Source organism: Gymnogyps californianus, chromosome 3, assembly GCF_018139145.2.
Source record: "Gymnogyps californianus isolate 813 chromosome 3, ASM1813914v2, whole genome shotgun sequence".
Classification (NCBI taxonomy): Eukaryota; Metazoa; Chordata; class Aves; order Accipitriformes; family Cathartidae; genus Gymnogyps; species Gymnogyps californianus.
The window spans coordinates 71,110,957-71,129,401 of NC_059473.1; the positions used below are offsets into that span (position 1 = coordinate 71,110,957).

At 36.5% G+C, this 18,445-nt stretch overlaps 1 protein-coding gene across 1 annotated transcript in view; it reads left to right on the plus strand.

Annotated features, from left to right (window-relative positions):
- TBC1D32 (TBC1 domain family member 32) overlaps nucleotides 1-18,445 on the plus strand; it is a 90,971-nt gene that overhangs the window by 5,903 nt on the left and 66,623 nt on the right. The window contains exons 3-16 of the mRNA XM_050893532.1: nucleotides 2,040-2,217; nucleotides 2,863-2,934; nucleotides 4,133-4,258; nucleotides 5,226-5,304; nucleotides 5,449-5,549; nucleotides 5,636-5,697; nucleotides 6,211-6,355; nucleotides 7,093-7,152; nucleotides 8,633-8,732; nucleotides 9,008-9,145; nucleotides 10,542-10,634; nucleotides 10,880-11,022; nucleotides 15,810-15,937; nucleotides 17,089-17,290. Of these exons, the coding sequence (XP_050749489.1) occupies nucleotides 2,040-2,217; nucleotides 2,863-2,934; nucleotides 4,133-4,258; nucleotides 5,226-5,304; nucleotides 5,449-5,549; nucleotides 5,636-5,697; nucleotides 6,211-6,355; nucleotides 7,093-7,152; nucleotides 8,633-8,732; nucleotides 9,008-9,145; nucleotides 10,542-10,634; nucleotides 10,880-11,022; nucleotides 15,810-15,937; nucleotides 17,089-17,290 (1,627 nt within the window). The remainder of the gene's footprint in view (nucleotides 1-2,039; nucleotides 2,218-2,862; nucleotides 2,935-4,132; nucleotides 4,259-5,225; nucleotides 5,305-5,448; nucleotides 5,550-5,635; nucleotides 5,698-6,210; nucleotides 6,356-7,092; nucleotides 7,153-8,632; nucleotides 8,733-9,007; nucleotides 9,146-10,541; nucleotides 10,635-10,879; nucleotides 11,023-15,809; nucleotides 15,938-17,088; nucleotides 17,291-18,445) is intronic.

Below are 18,445 nucleotides of genomic sequence, written 5' to 3' on the forward strand. Positions count from 1 at the left end.
TCGCCCCACCCCTCCCTTCTTCCTGGGCTTAACTTTACTCCCAAATTCTCTACCTCCTCCCCACCAGCGGCGCAGGGTGATGGGGAATGGGGGTTGCGGTCAGTTCATCACACGTTGTCTCTGCCACTCCTTCCTCCTCAGGGGGAGGACTCCTCACACTCTTCCCCTGCTCCAGCATGGGGTCCCTCCCACAGGAGACAGTTCTCCACAAACTTCTTCAATGTGAGTCCTTCCCATGGGCTACAGTTCTTCACAAACTGCTCCAGCATGGGTCCCATCCACAGGGTACAGTCCTTCAGGAACAGACTGCTCCAGCGTGGGTCCCTTCCATGCGGTCACAAGTCCTGCCAGCAAACCTGCACCAGCATGGGCTCCTCTTTCTCCATGGGTCCACAGGTCCTGCCAGGAGCCTGTTCCAGCGTGGGCTTCCCACGGGGTCACAGCCTTCTTCAGGTGCATCCACCTGCTCCGGCGTGGGGTCCTCCATGGGCTGCAGGTGGATATCTGCTCCACTGTTAACCTCCATGGGCTGCAGGGGATCAGCCTGCGTCACCATGGTCTTCACCACGGGCTGCAGGGGTGCCTGGAGCACCTCCTCCCCCTCCTTCTTCCCTGACCTTGGTGTCTGCGGAGTTGTTTCTCTCACATATTCTCACTCTTCTCTCCTGGCTGAAGTTGCCGGGTCCCCCCCCCGTCCCTCCTTCTTAAATATGTTATCACAGAGGCACTACCACCATCACTGATGGGCTCGACCTTGGCCATCGGTGGATCTGTCTTGGAGCTGGCTGGTATTGGCTCTCTCAGACACAGGGGAACCTTCTGGCATCTTCTCACAGAAGCCACCCCTGTAGCCCCCCTGCTACCAAAACCTTGCCACACAAACCCAGTACAGGTCCTTTTCTTGTCACCTGTCTGCAAGCGTTCTGAACTCTGATGGAGCATTATTGGTCTCACTGTGCTTGTCTTGATACCATTTCAGGATCATTCAAGGTTCCAGTTTTGTTCATTGCAATTACTCATTTTCTGTGGTAGGTAGTATGCTTTTATGGAGATTTATACATTTATGGAGAAAAATGTATTAAGGTATTTAACTCCTCCGTGACACTCCGTATTTTAATAGTACAGTCATTTATGTTAGAAAGCAATTCGTAATCAACTACACTTGGCTTTTATTTTCACCTAGAAAATAGATCTTAGGATGACTGGTTTTCAAATTATACTGTGTCTTTTTGTTTCGAGGATCAGGACCTTAGGGTTCTTGTGCTCATTAAAGTTGGTAGAAGAAGCTCCAATGAACTAAATATGTCTGTATCTTATATTTTTCGTTTGAGAGGTAGGAGGATATTAAAGCACAGTATGGTAATTTATATCTTTGGTGACTGCAAAATAAGTAATAGTAGCCTTAAAGTAAAAAATAATTTGAAATAAAATATCAACATTTTACAACAGAATGTTTTTCTGAAGCAGCTTTTATTTTTAATTGCTTCCTTGTGGATATTATTATTCAATTTATTTAACTTAGAAAAACCGTGGTTTTGTTGAAAGAAAATTATTTTGTGTGCTTGACCTGTACTCAAGATCTTGAATCAGGATGATGTGTTCTCTTCTATTGGTTCTGCTCGAGGCCTATAGCAGAAGAAAAATTGGATGTTGAACTTGAAGAAACATAAACAGTTAGAAGGATGAGAACTGGCCTGTTTTCTCAGGGACAGATTCTCACTTTCAGTGGATTCACATTGTTCTTTCTTAAGAACCTCCCAGAACAGGATTATGTTAGTGGTATTTCATTGAATGGTTTTAGAAGGGCAAAAAGGAATTTTATTATAATTTTAAAATATAGTTATCTGAAACATTTAAGGTACATACATGTTTTGTTGCTCATTTTGGATTTGCATTTGTTTTTCATTCATTTCTGTAAATTCAGTGAGTTCGTGTCTAAGTAGCATTATGCCATATTCAGTTATTCACGATTCAGTGATTTTTTTCTTAAATTAGTAATTTTTATGCTCTTTAATATTAAAATCATCTTTACTTTGAAGATACAGAGAAATGATGCATGCCTTGAAGAATGTCATGATGGTTGTGGCAGAATCTTTGATTAACAAGTTTGAAGAAGATCAGATGCGTAATAAGGAGCTGGATAGTAAAACAAAGAAAGAACGTCAGAGTGGCTATTGTACAGACAACTGTTCTGACAGTGACTCCTCATTCAACCAAGTACAATGTGTTTTCTCTCTCTGTTACAAAATAAGCATGGTACTGCAAAATTGTTAAGTTTCTGTCTGGAGATTGAGAACAGCCCTAGAAAAAGATTCATCCTTCCTATGTTTGATATATCCTAAAATGAATTACTACCTTTCTTTCACTCTAAAGTACTAAGCTTATACTAGCTGTCTAAACTTTAGGCAGCGTATGCAAGATGAGATTAATGTGATGCCCCTATGCTCTAAAGTACCTATACAAATACTGCATAGAAAAAGATAAAATAATGGTAAAAGCAATACATCATCTAACTTTTTGTGATTTTACTTTAGGAGCCAAGTAATGTACAGTTCATTTCCAGACTACTACACCATGCTATATTACTTACTGAATGAATTATTATAAGGGGTTTTATGAAGATACAAGAAAATTTTAAGTAAAGCAAAGCAAAATATGTAGTGGTAATTTTGTTGCTGTAAATTTAACTTTGGACAAACAGCAGAAAACATTTAGAATGTTGACTTTAATGTTAAATTAGTATAAATGTTGAAGACCTAATTACTAAAAGTAAATTAGATATCAGAAAGACTGATGATTTTAATCTTCTGCTGTTCAGTTTAATAAAATATACTAATGATCATTTTATAATGTGTATTACAGAGTTATACGTTCATGAGTCAAGAGCAATTGCAGCTGCTTGTAGAAAGGCTTGACCCTATTCAGCCTAAGGAAGTAAGTTTAAAAGAAGAAATAAAATGTTAATACAAATGAATGTTTATGGGCTATTGGAAGACAGACTGTATGTACATAAGAGTTCATATGTACCTAAGTCGAATCTTTTCTTTGTTGGTTCATGTATCTTGGCTTCAGTGCAGCAACTGCTCTGCAGTGCAGTATTTCATTGTTCATGTTGCAGCAAGTATCTTTTTTTTTTTTTTTTTTTTTGTTAGGAGTTTATCTGCTATAGATGGGCATTTTTAGTTTGGAGGAAGTTGTTCTGTAAGAAATAAAGTTATTGAAGCTTATTTTCCTGTGGACGTGCCCCTTGCCCTTCTTGGTAACTTCCGTGTTGTCCTTTTTGTTGCTTGTATCAGGGGAGAGAGATGCCTGCTGATTTGCCAACAAGCTGCTGCCAGATGGAATATATAAAGTCCAAGTTAGGTTTGCCTTCCTGTCAGTGGCAGTACTAATTTGGGTCTCTAACCACCAATCAGGACCAGCTCCTGGTATTTTCAAAGCTTGGAGAAACATCATTTTGAGAGTGCTGTCTCAGTAAGATTTGTTTGGGATTGTCTGGCAGTTGAAAAAGGCATGGTAGGTGGGAACTGATATAAACATTATGACCGAGTTTTATTAGAAAACCAGGTAAAATGTGTCATGCTATTAAATATTGTTAAAAACTCCTACAGTTTGTTTCAGTACTGTGAAATAAATTACTAGAGGTTACAGTTACTATTGTCTATGAATAGAACAAAAAAAAAAGTTATTTGAAATTATTTAGATTATAATGCCAATGAAAATTCAGCAGTAAAACATAATATCTAATAAGTCTGTTTCCACTTTGCTTTACTGACATTTTAGAGAGCTGCTAGGCACACTTGTATTATTTGGTGATAGTTTCCTATATTCCCTGATAACAAAATACTTGATTACAAGCAGAAAGTAGAACATAATCCTTGCATCCAGTATTGAAAACCTATATAAAATGGGTTTTTTACTTCTTCAAATATATGCTTTTTTTTTTTCCTCAGTGATGTAGTGTTTTGTCTAAATTACCATAAAAATATGGGAGAAGGTAAGTATTCTGGAATTCCTTACCTGTTCCACAGCCAGGTTCTGTTCCTTCCTTGCTCCAAATTATATTGTAAATTACGGATTTGAGAGGTTGCTGTGAACGGATTTGTGGTATTTATTTTTTTAACTACTTCAGGTTCGCCAAGAAGCATTGCAGACACTGTGCTTTGCCCCTCCCTCTGATATACTGAACTCTGAGAGTTGGCCAAATCTGCGTGAGCATCTAACAATGTCTCTGTCAGATCCCGATGCAACATTCAGTGTAAGCTAATGTTCTGTATTTAGTTATCAGATGTGTAGCCATAGGAGAGAGTACTGAAGAAGAGTAAGAAGTTACATATGTATTATGAGTAGTCCAGCAGGGTCCCAAGACATTTTATTATTTGTGTATGTATCACATAAACTCTTTTTGAAGTAAAAGAACTATATGATTCCAGTAGGTCTTGATTTAAAGGATTACAACAGGATTTCAATAGGATTTTTAGAGACTGGAGTACTCATTTGCATGTCTTTTAATGGGAATGAAGAGATTTGAATGTTTTTTAGCAAACAGACGTGTAAAAAAAAAAAAAAATTGACAAAACTCTTCTGTAAAAGTCGTCATGTTAATATTTCCTATTTAAGTCAGGTATATGCTCCATGATGATGAGAAAATGATACATAGTAATATTACACAGGCACTGATGAGGAAAAAAATGGCAGCTGCTTAAACTGCTTTTAGATCATTTATTATGCCAATTAAGCCTTTTTTCTTTTTTTTTTTTTTTAATTTTAAAGTGATTACCAAATAAATATGAAAGTTACCCCAGCTGCTGTCATGTATTTCTCTTTCAGCTTAGGTGGTCTACAATTCCTTTTAAAACACTGCTAGTTAATAGCATAAAAACATTAATGTTAATGGAAAAGTACAGTAATATTCCCTGATCTACTTCTTTGTATCTCAGTGAGGATTTGCATTGGTGCTGTCAGTTAAAGTATTCGAGTAAAATTTCCTTTGGACTGTAGGTTTCTGTGGTCCCAAACTTAAGCATATTTTATAAAAATATAAACATCTGTAGAGATATCCGAGCAATATATAACGTTAAGAATGATGCGAGCAATATATAACGTTAAGAATGATGCGAGCAATATATAACGTTAAGAATGATGCCACTACATATTGATTATTGTACAATAGTGATACACAGTTACATGACTATTTAATACATTGCTTGCTTTTTCTCCCTTAGGACAAAATTCTTAGGTTCTATGCAAAAACCTTTTCTTCTTCTCCATTTAATATGACAAGAGAAGTCTATACAAGTTTAGGTATGTGCATTTAATTACATTTAAGGCTTCATGAGTCATGTACTTCCTGAAAAACAGTTAACTTTTATAATGAAGCTGTATAATACAGTCTGTTTTGTCACTATTGTCATGGAGGTGAGAGGTGTTTTTTTTCTTCTTTTTTAGCAAGACACTTGGAGTTATACTTTCTTTCTGGAGAATATTCTCTTCGTATTTCAGCTGGTCTGGATGTATCTAACACAGATATAAATCGTTTACTTAAAAAGGTATAAATGAACTTTCTGTGCTTTTTTTATCATTACTGAAACATCAAGCATAATTTATTTTTTAATTTTGAAAATTGTGTTTTCAGGTCCGCCTTTTAAATGAATACCAAAAGGAAGCTCCGTCTTCCTGGATTCGTCATCCAGAAAAGTATGTCACCTTCAAAAACCTGTCACTGTTTCTTAATTTAAAGATTTTTGACATATAATTAGATGCATATAATTTTAGCAAAGGGTTGATTACAGGATACACAGATGACTGGTCAGTGATAAGGGGGGCAATAAAAATAGAGTGAGAAAAGTGGAGTAGGGAAGTTGCATAGGAGTAGTCATGGATCATGTTAAGCTGCTTACTTAGCTTTTGAAGTGTTCTAAGTGCTTTTTAACAAAAATAATTTGGATGTTTTATGAAGTAACAGGTGTAATATTTAGCACTTACAAAATATGTAATAATTTAGGAGAATACACATGTACGTTAGTATCAGTTTTATTCATGGTAATACAAAGAATTAATATCCTTACAAGATCAAGTTAAAGATAATGTTGTTATGTATGATTTATCTGAACAGAAAGGTTTTACAATAAATTTGTTCCTGAATATTGCTGGTGGAAAGATTTTAGTGATTTTTGTTTTCTGTTCATTTTTTCCTATTTGTGTCATAAGGCATATGGAAGAAGTAGTGGAGAGTACCTTGTCACTTTTGTCAGTAAAACACAAGCCTAATCATCCTGCCTCTCCAGATTTTTTGAGTCCAGTCTACTTCCTGGCTCTGCTAGATATCAAAGCAGTATGGTTTAAAAAGTGGATGGTAAGCAAAAAACCCCCAACCCAACAATCCATAACTTATTCATGTCTGACATATATTTTGAAAAGTTTGATTTATGACTATTATTATCACAGACCTATTGTGTCCTGATAACAACCTATAATGAGCACTGTAATTAAGGAAGTCTGAGGGGGTTTTTTTAGGCATTTATGTCCTTTGCCCTTTAACACTACTCTATCCCTCCATTTCTATTCATTTACTAGTTTTCATAAAAATTTCTGAGAACTTACTGTGTTTTGTGACTTCAGTCCCTTTGTCATAATTGACTGACAACCATCAAAAGATGCAAATATTTTTCTGGAAGAAGTGATGAGCATGAAAGTACAGTTACATATATGATATGCTGCACACAACTTTCTAACCTCCAGTGGACACGAGAGCTTTTTGCAGCCTACCATGTATAAACTTGTAATTTGGGATTTATATGGCAATGTCAAAACACGTAGCCTAACATTTCAGTGTAGTTATTGTTTTTCTGTTTTACTGCATGTTCTGCTACACGTTTTTTCTAATGACATAATTTTTTTTGTCATCTTAAATGTACTGCAAACAAAAGGCTCAGCTGAGTATAATACTGGTTTGCACAAGCTGGAGTTCAATATGTTGAATATGTACTGTGCACAGGATCCCTAATAGAATCAGAGATAATTTCTACTTTTTAATTAAAAAAAAAAACTTACATGTTTGAAGTTGACATTAGGTCTTCTTTGTCATTTTAGCATGCGTATTACAGCAGAACAGTGGTACTTAGGCTTTTGGAAAAGAAATATAAGTCTTTGGTAAGTATTTCCCAAGGCAAATTTACTTGGAACTTGTTCTTGGTTTGCACATTGTGGTTTGAACATTTTTTTTCCTTTTTTCCCTTTTGTCAAAGCTATTCCATGTTGTTTATCTAGATGAGCCTTTTGGATTTTAATTTACTTTTTTCTTTTAAATTTCTCTTTGCTTAAATGAATCATTGTTAAATGGAAAGAAGGGTATGTGATCAGCTCTGAGTAAGGGAAAATTTGAATGTTTTTTAGCAGATGTTTAGTTAGGATTATTATTTATTAATTCCTTAAGTTGCATTCATATTTAGAATTATTTCTGACAATGTATAAAAATAGCAAATGGTGCATGAAAAAATATCATAAATACTCTATGCTGAATTTGGATTTTTGATGGAAAGAGACAAAAAAACCACCGTTGTGTTCTTTAAGTTGTGATATGAAGCATTAAGGATTCAAAGTGTCAGCAAGATAAATCAAACTGGGAAAACATCTTTAGTAATGTAGGTGTTAATCCTGTCACATATTCTGTATGGGCAGATCTCTTCACTGGGATGGAAGTTTCATTGTTTTCAGTAAGACCAATATAGATGTGAGATCCATTCATATAGACAGGACTTTGGCTATGTTTTGTAAAATCTTGTAATACAAATGAAATACAATGTAAAATATATGTGACTGATAAAACCTTAAGATGGGAGACAAGGATACAGACAACTATAAAAGACGTTTGTCTTGTTTATCTATATGCATAGAACAGAGCATAGAATAAAGCATGTTCCATGCAACAAAAAGTTTATAATAGGAAGTCCATGAGCAGGGTAGTCTAATTTATAAGCATAGAGTAAACATCCGATTAAGTGTTTTTTTTTTTTAATTGTGTATGTCTGCATATTTTACTTACACTTGTGAATAAATCTTAGCAACTCCAAACTGTAATAAATCTAAATGTACTACTTTGTTCGTATGCTGTATTTGTGATTCCTTTCTAAATCCATGCTGATAATTTTTAAACTTTTATATACATTATCATAGCATTATCGTCTAATCAATGATACAACACTTCTGCAAAGAACAGTAGTAGCATTGACAGCACCCGACAACCAAACTTACACTTTAGTAAGTGTATTCAAGACAAAGTTTTTCATGTGTGGAAAATGAAAATCTTCCATAGTAATGACAATATGGCAATCACAGATTACCATTAACTTCTCAAAATACTTGCATGTTCTCTGTACTCTTTTTTTCATAGATTGTCTTCATGCTTATAGAGCTGGTAGTGCGATAATGTAATAATAACGGTAATGTATTTTAATAGCCCTGTAAAATTTTGCCTCCAGTTGGTTGACCCATCCAAACCACTGAAACATGAGGTTACCTAAATATTCACTTCACTGCAGTTCTTGTGTTAAAGGACAGTACTTGGATACAAGAGAGAATGACTTTATTGTAAAATACCAGGTATTTTATTATTTTGTGCTTTTTTCCACAGATTAATGCAGCTGTCCAGCAATGTCTTGATTATTTTGAATTTTGCAAGGCAGCAGTTAATAAAAATTTCAGAGTCAATGACTTCTCCCAGCAGCATTGTAGTGAGTATCTTTGCATGTCTTGCATTACATGCACATACATCCACATTCTCTGGGTCTTTGAGTGTGCTGCCTCAAGAGGAAGACATTCTATCTGTTCTTTTTCTTCCCAAAATATTGTATGTCTGTCTTTTGAGAGAGCACTAATGGCAGTGGTTAGTTACTTAAGCTGTCTGTCTTTATATACAAAATGATCCACGTATGTTGCAGGTAGTAGCTAGGTACTGTAAAGTAAACTAAAAGAGTCAAGTTCTAATTTTTTGGTTTTGTTGTTAAAGGCGATAAGCAGAACTTTTCTTACACTGGACCAGAATTGCAGTACGTCTATTTTGTTCATTCACTGTGCCTTTTAGGAAGATTGTTGATCTATAAGCAAGGCCGAAATCTCTTTCCAGTACAGCTGAAAAATAAAAAAGGTAAGGGGAGGGCTGAGGAAAATGGAACCTGTTGAGCAGTACTTTATCCATACTTGATATATGTTTCCACTGCAATATTGTGGACATTATAGGACAATAATGCAATTCTGTGCCTGGAAACGTTTCTTAAAAGATGGTATAGGTAATTTTGAGCATCAACACAGTTTTTTGATCTTTGATGGATGTGGTTGAATAGATCGCTTTTGTCCTTACGTTTAATATATTAATTTCATGTTGAAGGAGAGTTGGATCAGTAAGTGATTCAGTCTTTCTAGGTGTGAGTAATATCTTTTGTCAAATCAGTTGATATAATTGGTTGTGAGAGACACATGTCCAGGGACCAAAACTGTTTTTCAAGTGTGAAACAAAATCAGTATTTCAAGCTAATTGCAAATTGAAAACAATTGCTCTGAGCTTAACCTATTAATATAATTAAGGTAAAACAATGGTAGAGGAAAAGGTCGGTACCTGTGGAACAGAGGCGTGAATAAGGACAGAATATAAGAGGTGGAAAAGCCCTTGGACATCCAGAGGAATCTGCATATAGTGATACGTTGTGCAGAGTTGGCAAATGCAAGTGTGTGAGAACAATTGTAGTGTTCCATTACATTAATATCTTTATTAATTCAGTGTAGAATTCAAAACATTACTGGGTACTGATTCTGAGATTTGTCTTTTGAAGGTATTTTGTCCCTTTGGTTTGAGGATCAGGACTTAATAGATCCAATGTAGAGCAGTTGTAAGGAAGAAACGTCTACTAATAGAGTGCTTTTCTCATTTATGGATTATCTGTATAACACTATTCAAGCAGTGATCCATTGGTGATGGTTGTTTTTTTTCTCTCCCCTACAACAGTAACAATCTCACCATCTGTCTTTTTAATAGTGTCCTTCTTAGCTTCATAGGTAGCAACTCTTTCCTCACAAACTGTCTGATTTATTAACATAATTACCTTAAACTCAGAGCAATAGTTCCCAACCTGCATTTAGCTACATGTTTGTTTTTTGTTTCAGACCTGAGGAAGAGTTGTCTGACAGCTTGTCTCTTTTCCAGTTGTTTCACTTAATCTAGTAGCAAGGTAATGCTTTTTCCTACAGCGGTGTATATTCAGCATTCTCAAACTTTGGCTGCCATTTGTTCCAATGGAAGACATGGTAAAATTGCAATTAGCTAAATTGGGAGCAAGATCAAGGCTTATAAGTTGATCATGAAATACCTTGGTAGAGTCCCAGGGACATGCATGTCCTTTGCTTATCAGTTGTACATATGTTGATTTCCTCAATAAAGCAAAGCATTGTTTACATATATTTACAAAATCCATTTTATTTGTAAAATTAAAGTTGCACTTTAATTCGCAGAATACTTTCCTTTTTTTTTTTTTTTTTTTTTTTAATAGACAGTGTGTCCATAACCGATCTGTTGGTATTATTTACTCAGCTTATTTATTACTCTCCAAGTTACCCGAAGACAGCTTTGGCAGCACATACAGGTAAATGTTTGTCTTAATATGTGCTAATATATGTAATGAGGCATGTGGTAACTTCTTTTGCAATTTTTAATTTGGGACTGTTATTTGTGCAGATTTTTCTCTTCCCTTCCTCCCTTACCTTTCCTTCTTCCCTCTAACTGTGTTAAATCAGTGTGTAACAAAATTATAATTCAGAAGCATCTACATAAGCCATATAGATGTGGGTGTAAGTTAAAATATAAATAAATACTTCTTGTGTTCACCAGACAATTATTCTCCAGCAAGTCTTGTTATGGAGATTCTGCAAGTTTTTTGTGATCAAACAGCATGTGCTGCTGAATGTTTATATACGGATGCAGTGATAGATGCCCTACTTCATCCTGTTCAAAGTTTACTGAGTGGCACAGAGGTTTGTAGTAATCTTCCAAGTAATTTTTAAATGTATAGAATATTATAATTTTTCTGTATTTTCTATGTAGAAGATTTATTTAGTCACATGGTAATTTCTGTAGTGTTTTCTACATTAGCTATTATAGTATGCCTTAAATAGTGTAGGCTGTCATTATGATCGGGCTGACAAACTTGGTTTTCTTGAAATCTTGTGAATAGTGGCAAAAATTGTGCTGTAGTGAGACTGTTCCCTTGGGAAAATCACATCGCTTAATTTTTTGTGGTTTTTTTTTCCTTCTGATGTTTTTGTGTGTCTTTTGGATATTTCTTGGATGCTTATTTGCTCTGCCTGCTATTTAAAAGGCAACCTACTTTTATTCCTTTTTAAATTCAGCTGGCAGCTTCAAGTTAAGTGTTCTCAATAATTAGTATAGGTAAAATATATAATTCTTCATGGAAAACTATTATTTTCTGAATTGGGAAAAGGAAGAGTTTGGTGGTTTTTTTTTAAACATTTCTATAAGAATTGTAAAAATCTTGGGAAACATTAGCTACCCTGTAGGTACTTGAAAGTCTAGTTATAGTTTCAGCCTGTCCTATTGTTTTTGTTTTGACTGAGATTATTTAATTGATCTAGGTGACTGTAAGTCTCAAGACAGAGAGACTGTAGGTCTGAAATGCCCATGGAGGAGCCTGAGCTGTCTTACATAAAAAGACTTTGAGAGAAATTAATGGCTGAGAAGTTTTGAATTTACTTCCTGAGACTCATGCTTGCAAAGACAATCTGGGTCCCTAACGTAAATACCTCATCTAGGTTCTTAAAGTTGAATTTTGTCAGTATCCTCCCGATTATTTTTTCAGTGCAGTTTGTTTATTTTTTAGAAAAGACTTTTCATATTAATTCCTGAAAATATTTTTACCTATACAAAAAAATTCCAGTGCTATTTCAAAAGTGTAAACGTTCAGTTTCCAAGTAAATACTTTAAAATATGTATTTCTGTAAAGCTTAAACCCATAGTCCTGCAAAAACTTGCTCACGTCAACAGTTTAGCACTTCTGTGGGTATCTGTACTGCGTACAGTAGTATTACTTACACATTTTATTATAAGGCTATCTATGGATGCTTTTGCAAGATTAACGCTTTAAGTTGTCTTGGCTTTACGGTACATTGCAAAAGTTTAGTGCAAATTTTTTCAAGTACAAAAAATGACTGAGCCTGCATATGCTTTGAACACTGATAGTCAAATTTAAAAACAGTACTAAGGCAATACTTCATTGATTTGCTGTGATGAAGGCCTGTGTAATCCCCCAGGCAATCTCTGTGGTCATGTGGTATTCTAAAGCATATACAACTGTCTCCTTTATTATACATTAGTAGTTAAAAGAAATTATGTCAATGTTTAACAGTTCTTCCCTTTTTTTTTGTTTCTGCCATGCTCAGCTGTAGCTCATAGGTGGCTGAACTCTTAACAAATTGTAAGCCCTCCTGTGACTTAGTAACTGGTCTGTTTAAAAAAACCGATCGTGTTCAGGAATATTTAATGCACAGTAGCTGAGGTAGGTTGGTTATGTGTTGTGAATCTGGAATATGTTGTATTTGTGCTACCGAAGGTGCAAATTTTTTGTATTGCATCTGGCAAACCAATAGCTAGAAAAGGTAGACCAAGTCAGAGTGACTCTCTTCCTCTTTTACAAGAATTTTAACTGTTTTTGCTTCCCAGCCAATCCATTGGCACTTCTTAGACACCCAGGAATCCTAATGCTGGACTCTAATACTGGACCACGCCTGTCTGAAAAGGAAGGCTATGGCCACGCACACATCTTTCTTTGGCTGGGGTTGGGGGGTGGGTAGCACTGGAGCTGCATATGGGTCTCCTTGGTTGTACGGTGGGCCTAATGAGCAAACACAATGCTGTTATTTTACATTTGAGCTCTGAATTCACTCAGATTAAGTGCAAGACTTTCTCGCCTTTTAAGAAGAGTAGTATCTGTAGTAGAGAGGGGAAGAGAAACTTTGTGTCTATGAGCAGGAGTTGTCAGAAGGATCAGTTTGTGGGTAGCAGTACTGACCTTTTGGGCTCTGTTGTCTCCGAGTTGCTGCTGAAGCATAGCTGGTGCAGAACATCACATTCACATTTTAAATAAACAAAATACCATGTTTTGGGTTTTTTTTGGTGTTGCATAGGGAAAGCAAAATAATAACACTCTTGAAGAAACAGTGACAGCACAGTATGTTCCTTTCTTAGAATCCTGACAGCACAGTATGTTTCTTTCTTAGAATCCTGAACAATGATACCCAGTAGCCTAAAAATAAAAGGTCAGGGAGATTTTTAACCCTCTATCACTGAAAACTTTAACTAAAAAACCAAAGTTGAAATTGTATTTTTCTCTTGGGTTACTTTGACCACCGGCATTAATAGTAAATTCCTTAAATTTTAACATAGGAAGACTATTTATTTTTCCTCTGTGCGCTATATAAAATGTAGAGCTACCTTGTCCTGGTTTTGGTTGGGACAGAGTTAATTTTCTTCCTAGTAGCTGGTACAGTGCTGTATTTTGGATTTTGTATGAGAATGATGTTGATAACACACTGATGTTTTAGTTGTTGCTAAGTAGTGCTTATCCTAAGTCAAGGATTTTTCAGTTTGCCATGCTCTGCAGGTGAGGAGGTGTACAAGAAGTTGGGAGGGAGCATAGCCAGGACAGCTGACCCGAACTAGCCAAAGGGATATTCCATACTGTAGGACATCATGCTCAGTATATAAACTTTTTTGTTATATTTCCTTTTCATTACTATTATTATTATTATTATATTTTATTTTATTTCAATTATTAAACTGTTCTTAACCCACAAGTTTTACTTCCCCCCCCCCCCCCCCCCCCCCCCCCCCCCCCCCCCCCCCCCCCCCCCGATTCTGCTCCCCATCCCACTGGGACGGGGGAGGAGTGAGTGAGCGGCTGGTGCTTAGTTGCCAGTTGGGGTTAAACGACGACAACCTGTAAGAAAAGAAGCAGGAGCTGGATTGCACAGCATTTTAAAAATAATTTCTCTTGTGAGTCTAGCTGTCCTTGATGAATAACAGAAGAGTGGAAAAGATTTAAGCAGTGGACTTCAACGTCAGGAGAGTGGTGCTTCATTCCCCATTCTGACATACTCGATATTTAACAAGTTTTACTGGGAGCAGTAATCCCCCTTAGCTCATTGTTGCCTAAAATTCATCTCACTGTTGATTCCACTCTGTTGTCTCGGGTGTGGATAGTGGGAAGCTACCACAGGGGACTTCTCACTTTGAAAACTGTCCTCCTTCTTTGTAAGTAAGTTTATGCATAAGTCCTAGGAATTTGGAGTGTTTATCAGTCCCTGGGTGAGCAGGTACGCTCTGACTATCTCATGACTGTATTATTAAGGCATATGGACAGTAACAGAGTTTTGGTGAGCACCTTTAGGATGCTGCGTAAGTCCTGCAGAATTAGAGCTACTGTCTACTGTCAGGCCCTTGGCACATCTCCCCCCTGTTTCCCCTCCCCGGGCTTGGCAGCTCTGGGCTCAGGGCCAGCATAGGTAATGGTGTGGGTGTTCAGCCTTGAAGAGAACTGTTTGAGAAAGCTCTGCTAGGAAGCCTTAGCAGAGATCCCCCCCAGCGATGACTCTGCTAATAAGCCTCAGTGTGGACTCACTCCACCTTCCACTCAGGAGTGTTTTTTAAGATGAGTTTCTTTTCCTCATTCCCTGCCTGTACCATGTTGTAGCAGCATTGAAGCCTGCTGTCCCATTGATCTGAACCTTGACCCACAGACACATTTCTTGGTTTGCTTTACCTCAGACCTGCCTTGTTGCTATAAATCCAGTTGCATGGTGATCATTGGGCTGTGTCTGACCCTGGTTACTGTGTCTGGAGCTGACCCCAACTCACTGACTTGGCTTCCTGGCTTAACCTTGGACCGCCCTCATCACTGTGGAGGGGATCTGGACTCTTAGGTGAAGCTGGTTACTATCACTGGACCTCGCCTGCTTATTTTGCTTGGATATGGTGGGACTGCCCGCCCATCCGATGGTGAGCTATTGCCTCTGCCTGCCTCATTATCATGCTTAGGTCCTGGCTTCTTGTCCCTTGCAGAGCATCCTGCCCTTGCTGCTCCCTGACAGGTTCTTCATGGAGCACCTATGTTCTGTTTGTCTACCATTGGACAATTGACTTTACTTATTAATAAGCAATGGCCAATTTAACATTAATTTGGGTAGTACATTCACTAGTCATGGTACCATACCAAGCAGCCTGAATCCTGGTGTTAAATGTTCAAGTCTGCTTGATTACAGCCTAGTTGTGGCTATACAGTGCTCTGAAGTGAATAAGAAATTGGTAGAGGACTTTTGCTTTGCTCCAGCGGGGAAGACTTTCCTCATGATTCCAAAGCAAATGGCTGTTTGGGCCTACTGCCGCCTAGAAGTGAGGTGGACGCAGAAGATCTTGGGAACTGGAATTCCATTTCTAGCCAAAGAGTTGCCAATGCATATGCAGCAATGAGGGAGTTAGCATATTTCTCACCTTGATTCAGGTATTGTTCTTGTACCTGTAGATGGCATATCAAGAGCCTTTCCACATTTGTGGTGGGAAAAGAGAAAGAGGAGTTTAGAAATGTCTGTTCTCTGTATCTATTCAGTCATTACTTATTTTGTTTAAACCATTAAGCAATCATCGGAAAGGTGACCTTCAGGTTCTGCATACATAAGCCAGACTTGAATAAACAGCTTTCACAAAAGCATTGAATTTAAAACTTCTTTTTTTTCTTTTTTCTTCCAAATAGGTGTATATAAATTGTCTTGAAACCACTTTAATTGATATAGCTGATATTTTGGCAAGGATTGCTGCTGTAGAAGGTGGTCTTTCTCTTCTTCTTTATGGAGAAAATGAAAAAACTGCCAGAGAAGATAGGTAAGAGTGCATTAATGAATGGCATTAGTGAGTACTTTAATGAATTACATTAGTCTTATAAGACTAATTTTCTCTTTTTTCATTTATCTATAACGTGATATGTTTTGTCTATGTTTGGAGTAAAGTATCTGATTATCAAGTAAAGTAGTAAGTGTTTTAGATAATGTATTAGGGAGACATTTAAGTGTATAACCAGGTGAAATGACTATTTAAAGAAATACTTTTATTAAGGGAGATGTCCATGGTTTACTTGCTTTTCTTATTCATGTGAGAGCTTTCCTTTCTCTGAATGTAGTTCCATTTTATTCATAGTGCTACTGTTTAGGCCAAAGGCCTCTCTTCTGTTTTTTGTTTGTTTGTTTTTAGAATAAATATTAAAAATCAACCTAATTTATTGAAAGAATAGATTTAATGGAGCATTCACTTTTCAATACGTCTAGTAGAGACAGATCTTGTATCAGAAGCTGACATTTGTAACACTGTACCTAACTTAGGATCTGTGTGATCCTATGGGTGGTATATTGTTAACCAATGCTAAAACGTGAAACAGGGCAGTAAAATTGAGACTAGCTTTTTTAAAAATTATCTAAGCTGCAGGTCATGAAAATGTTTGGAATGTGTGTCTTCTGAGTGGAGGAATCTCAGAAGTTGTGTATGTTTTTAAAGGGGGCTTGGAAGTAAAAGATAGTATTTTGGAGAAAGAGTTGTCCTTTGCATTGCAAACCTAGAAGACTTCAGAAGGAGATCTCATAGGAAAAAGGAAGAACAAGGACAGATTTTGCCTTGTAGTGATACCCTTAACACTGATTAAGCAGAAGCTAAAATGATTGTCTTGTTACTATTCCCAACTGGACTCCTATAAAACACACAGTCTGTGTAGTTCATGGCCATGTGTGCTGGATGGAAAACAATGGATGCATTTTTGCTTTATGTAGACCTGTAGCCAAAGTAAAATCACTTGCTGTACATTTCTTTTCTTCTGACTGGTGTTAACAAGTTATAATATAGTTGGCCCCTCCATAGTGGGTCATAGTTTCTTTCCATAATTTCTTTTCCCCTAGAAAAATTTAAATAAGTTTAGGCAGAGGATTTGTTTCAAGGCTTATAGATGACTACAAAACAACATTTTAAAAGTGTTATTTTATTTCTAGTCCTACAGCTGTTCATGTAATTGTTCAGTTTACAAAGAAACTTCTCCATGACGACATTTCTCTTTTATCTGGATCCGAGCTTTTGCCAGTTGTTAAAGGAGCTTTCATTTTTGTATGTCGTCAGATGTACAGAACTTGTGAAGGCCTGCAGATGCTAATTCCTTATGGCTTGCATGAATCTCTTGGAGAGGCCTGGAAAAAGGTAAATCTTGTTTGGAATTGGGAAGATTGGAAAAAAATCTTACTGTAAGAGGTTCAGCTTACGTAATAGTTGTTCTTTGCTTCAGGTTGCTTATCATTAAGTAGTGAGATAATGCTTGGATTTGTTCTAAAAATGAAGTTCTCCTTTTCAAATTTTCCTTCTGTATGTGAACCTAGCAGAAGCTTAGTTTGAGACTTCTATGCCTTAACATTAAACCGGGAACTCTCAAGATGCATTGATAGACCTATCATTCATTGTCCTTGATGCTAGACATCACTTGATGTTATGATAGCCAGTGACCACCACAGATCTTGTCTTCACTCTTGGTTTGGGATATTTTGAAAGGAAAAACTCCTGAGATGTGGTCTTAGTAATTTTTAGGTTAAACTAGTTCGTTTTGGTGGGAGATACGGAAAAAAAAAAGAGATTCCAAATATTTGATTTAAATAGTTAGATGCCACTGAAATATTCTCAAGAGACCATAATGAGAAGTGCCAGGCAGGAGTTCTTGTTTTACATGTATACTTGGATATCTTATGAAGTGTAGACTCTGTACTTCAACTTCAGTTTGATTGCTAGTCTAATGCTTTTTCTGCATGAAAGAGCTTGGGTCCAACAATTCTGTGTGTTCTGCTTTCTGTTATAAATTTACTGAACAAGGTATATGGATCTCTGCTTTATTCACTGAACTTTTCTATTTTCATTGTTCTGATAGCCATATGCCATGTGAAAATTCTTATCTATTATAAAAATTAAGTTAAGATGGAAAAATGACAGCAGATGCTGCAAGAGCAGTTTTCAAAAACCTCACATTGAAGTAAAATTAAAAAAAACTTTTGAATTATAAAATAACATCAGCAACATTTAGGTAAAGGTAGCATACAAAGCTTCAACTTTTGGCTTCCAGCTAAACTGAAAGCATATTTAAACTATAAGTATTAGAACTCTTAGTGGAAAACCAAAATTTTGCTGTGCTGTTTCACTTTATACAGAAAAATAGAACCATCTCTTTTTTTTCCTCCAGTGATTGTAAAATATTTTCTTAGAGAAGGATCAGACCAAGCTGGAAGAAAAAATTGGCTAATAGACTAAAGATTTTTTTTTTTTTTTTTTTTTTGGAGGCAAGGAAGCAGGGGAGAGATTGAATGCAAGGGA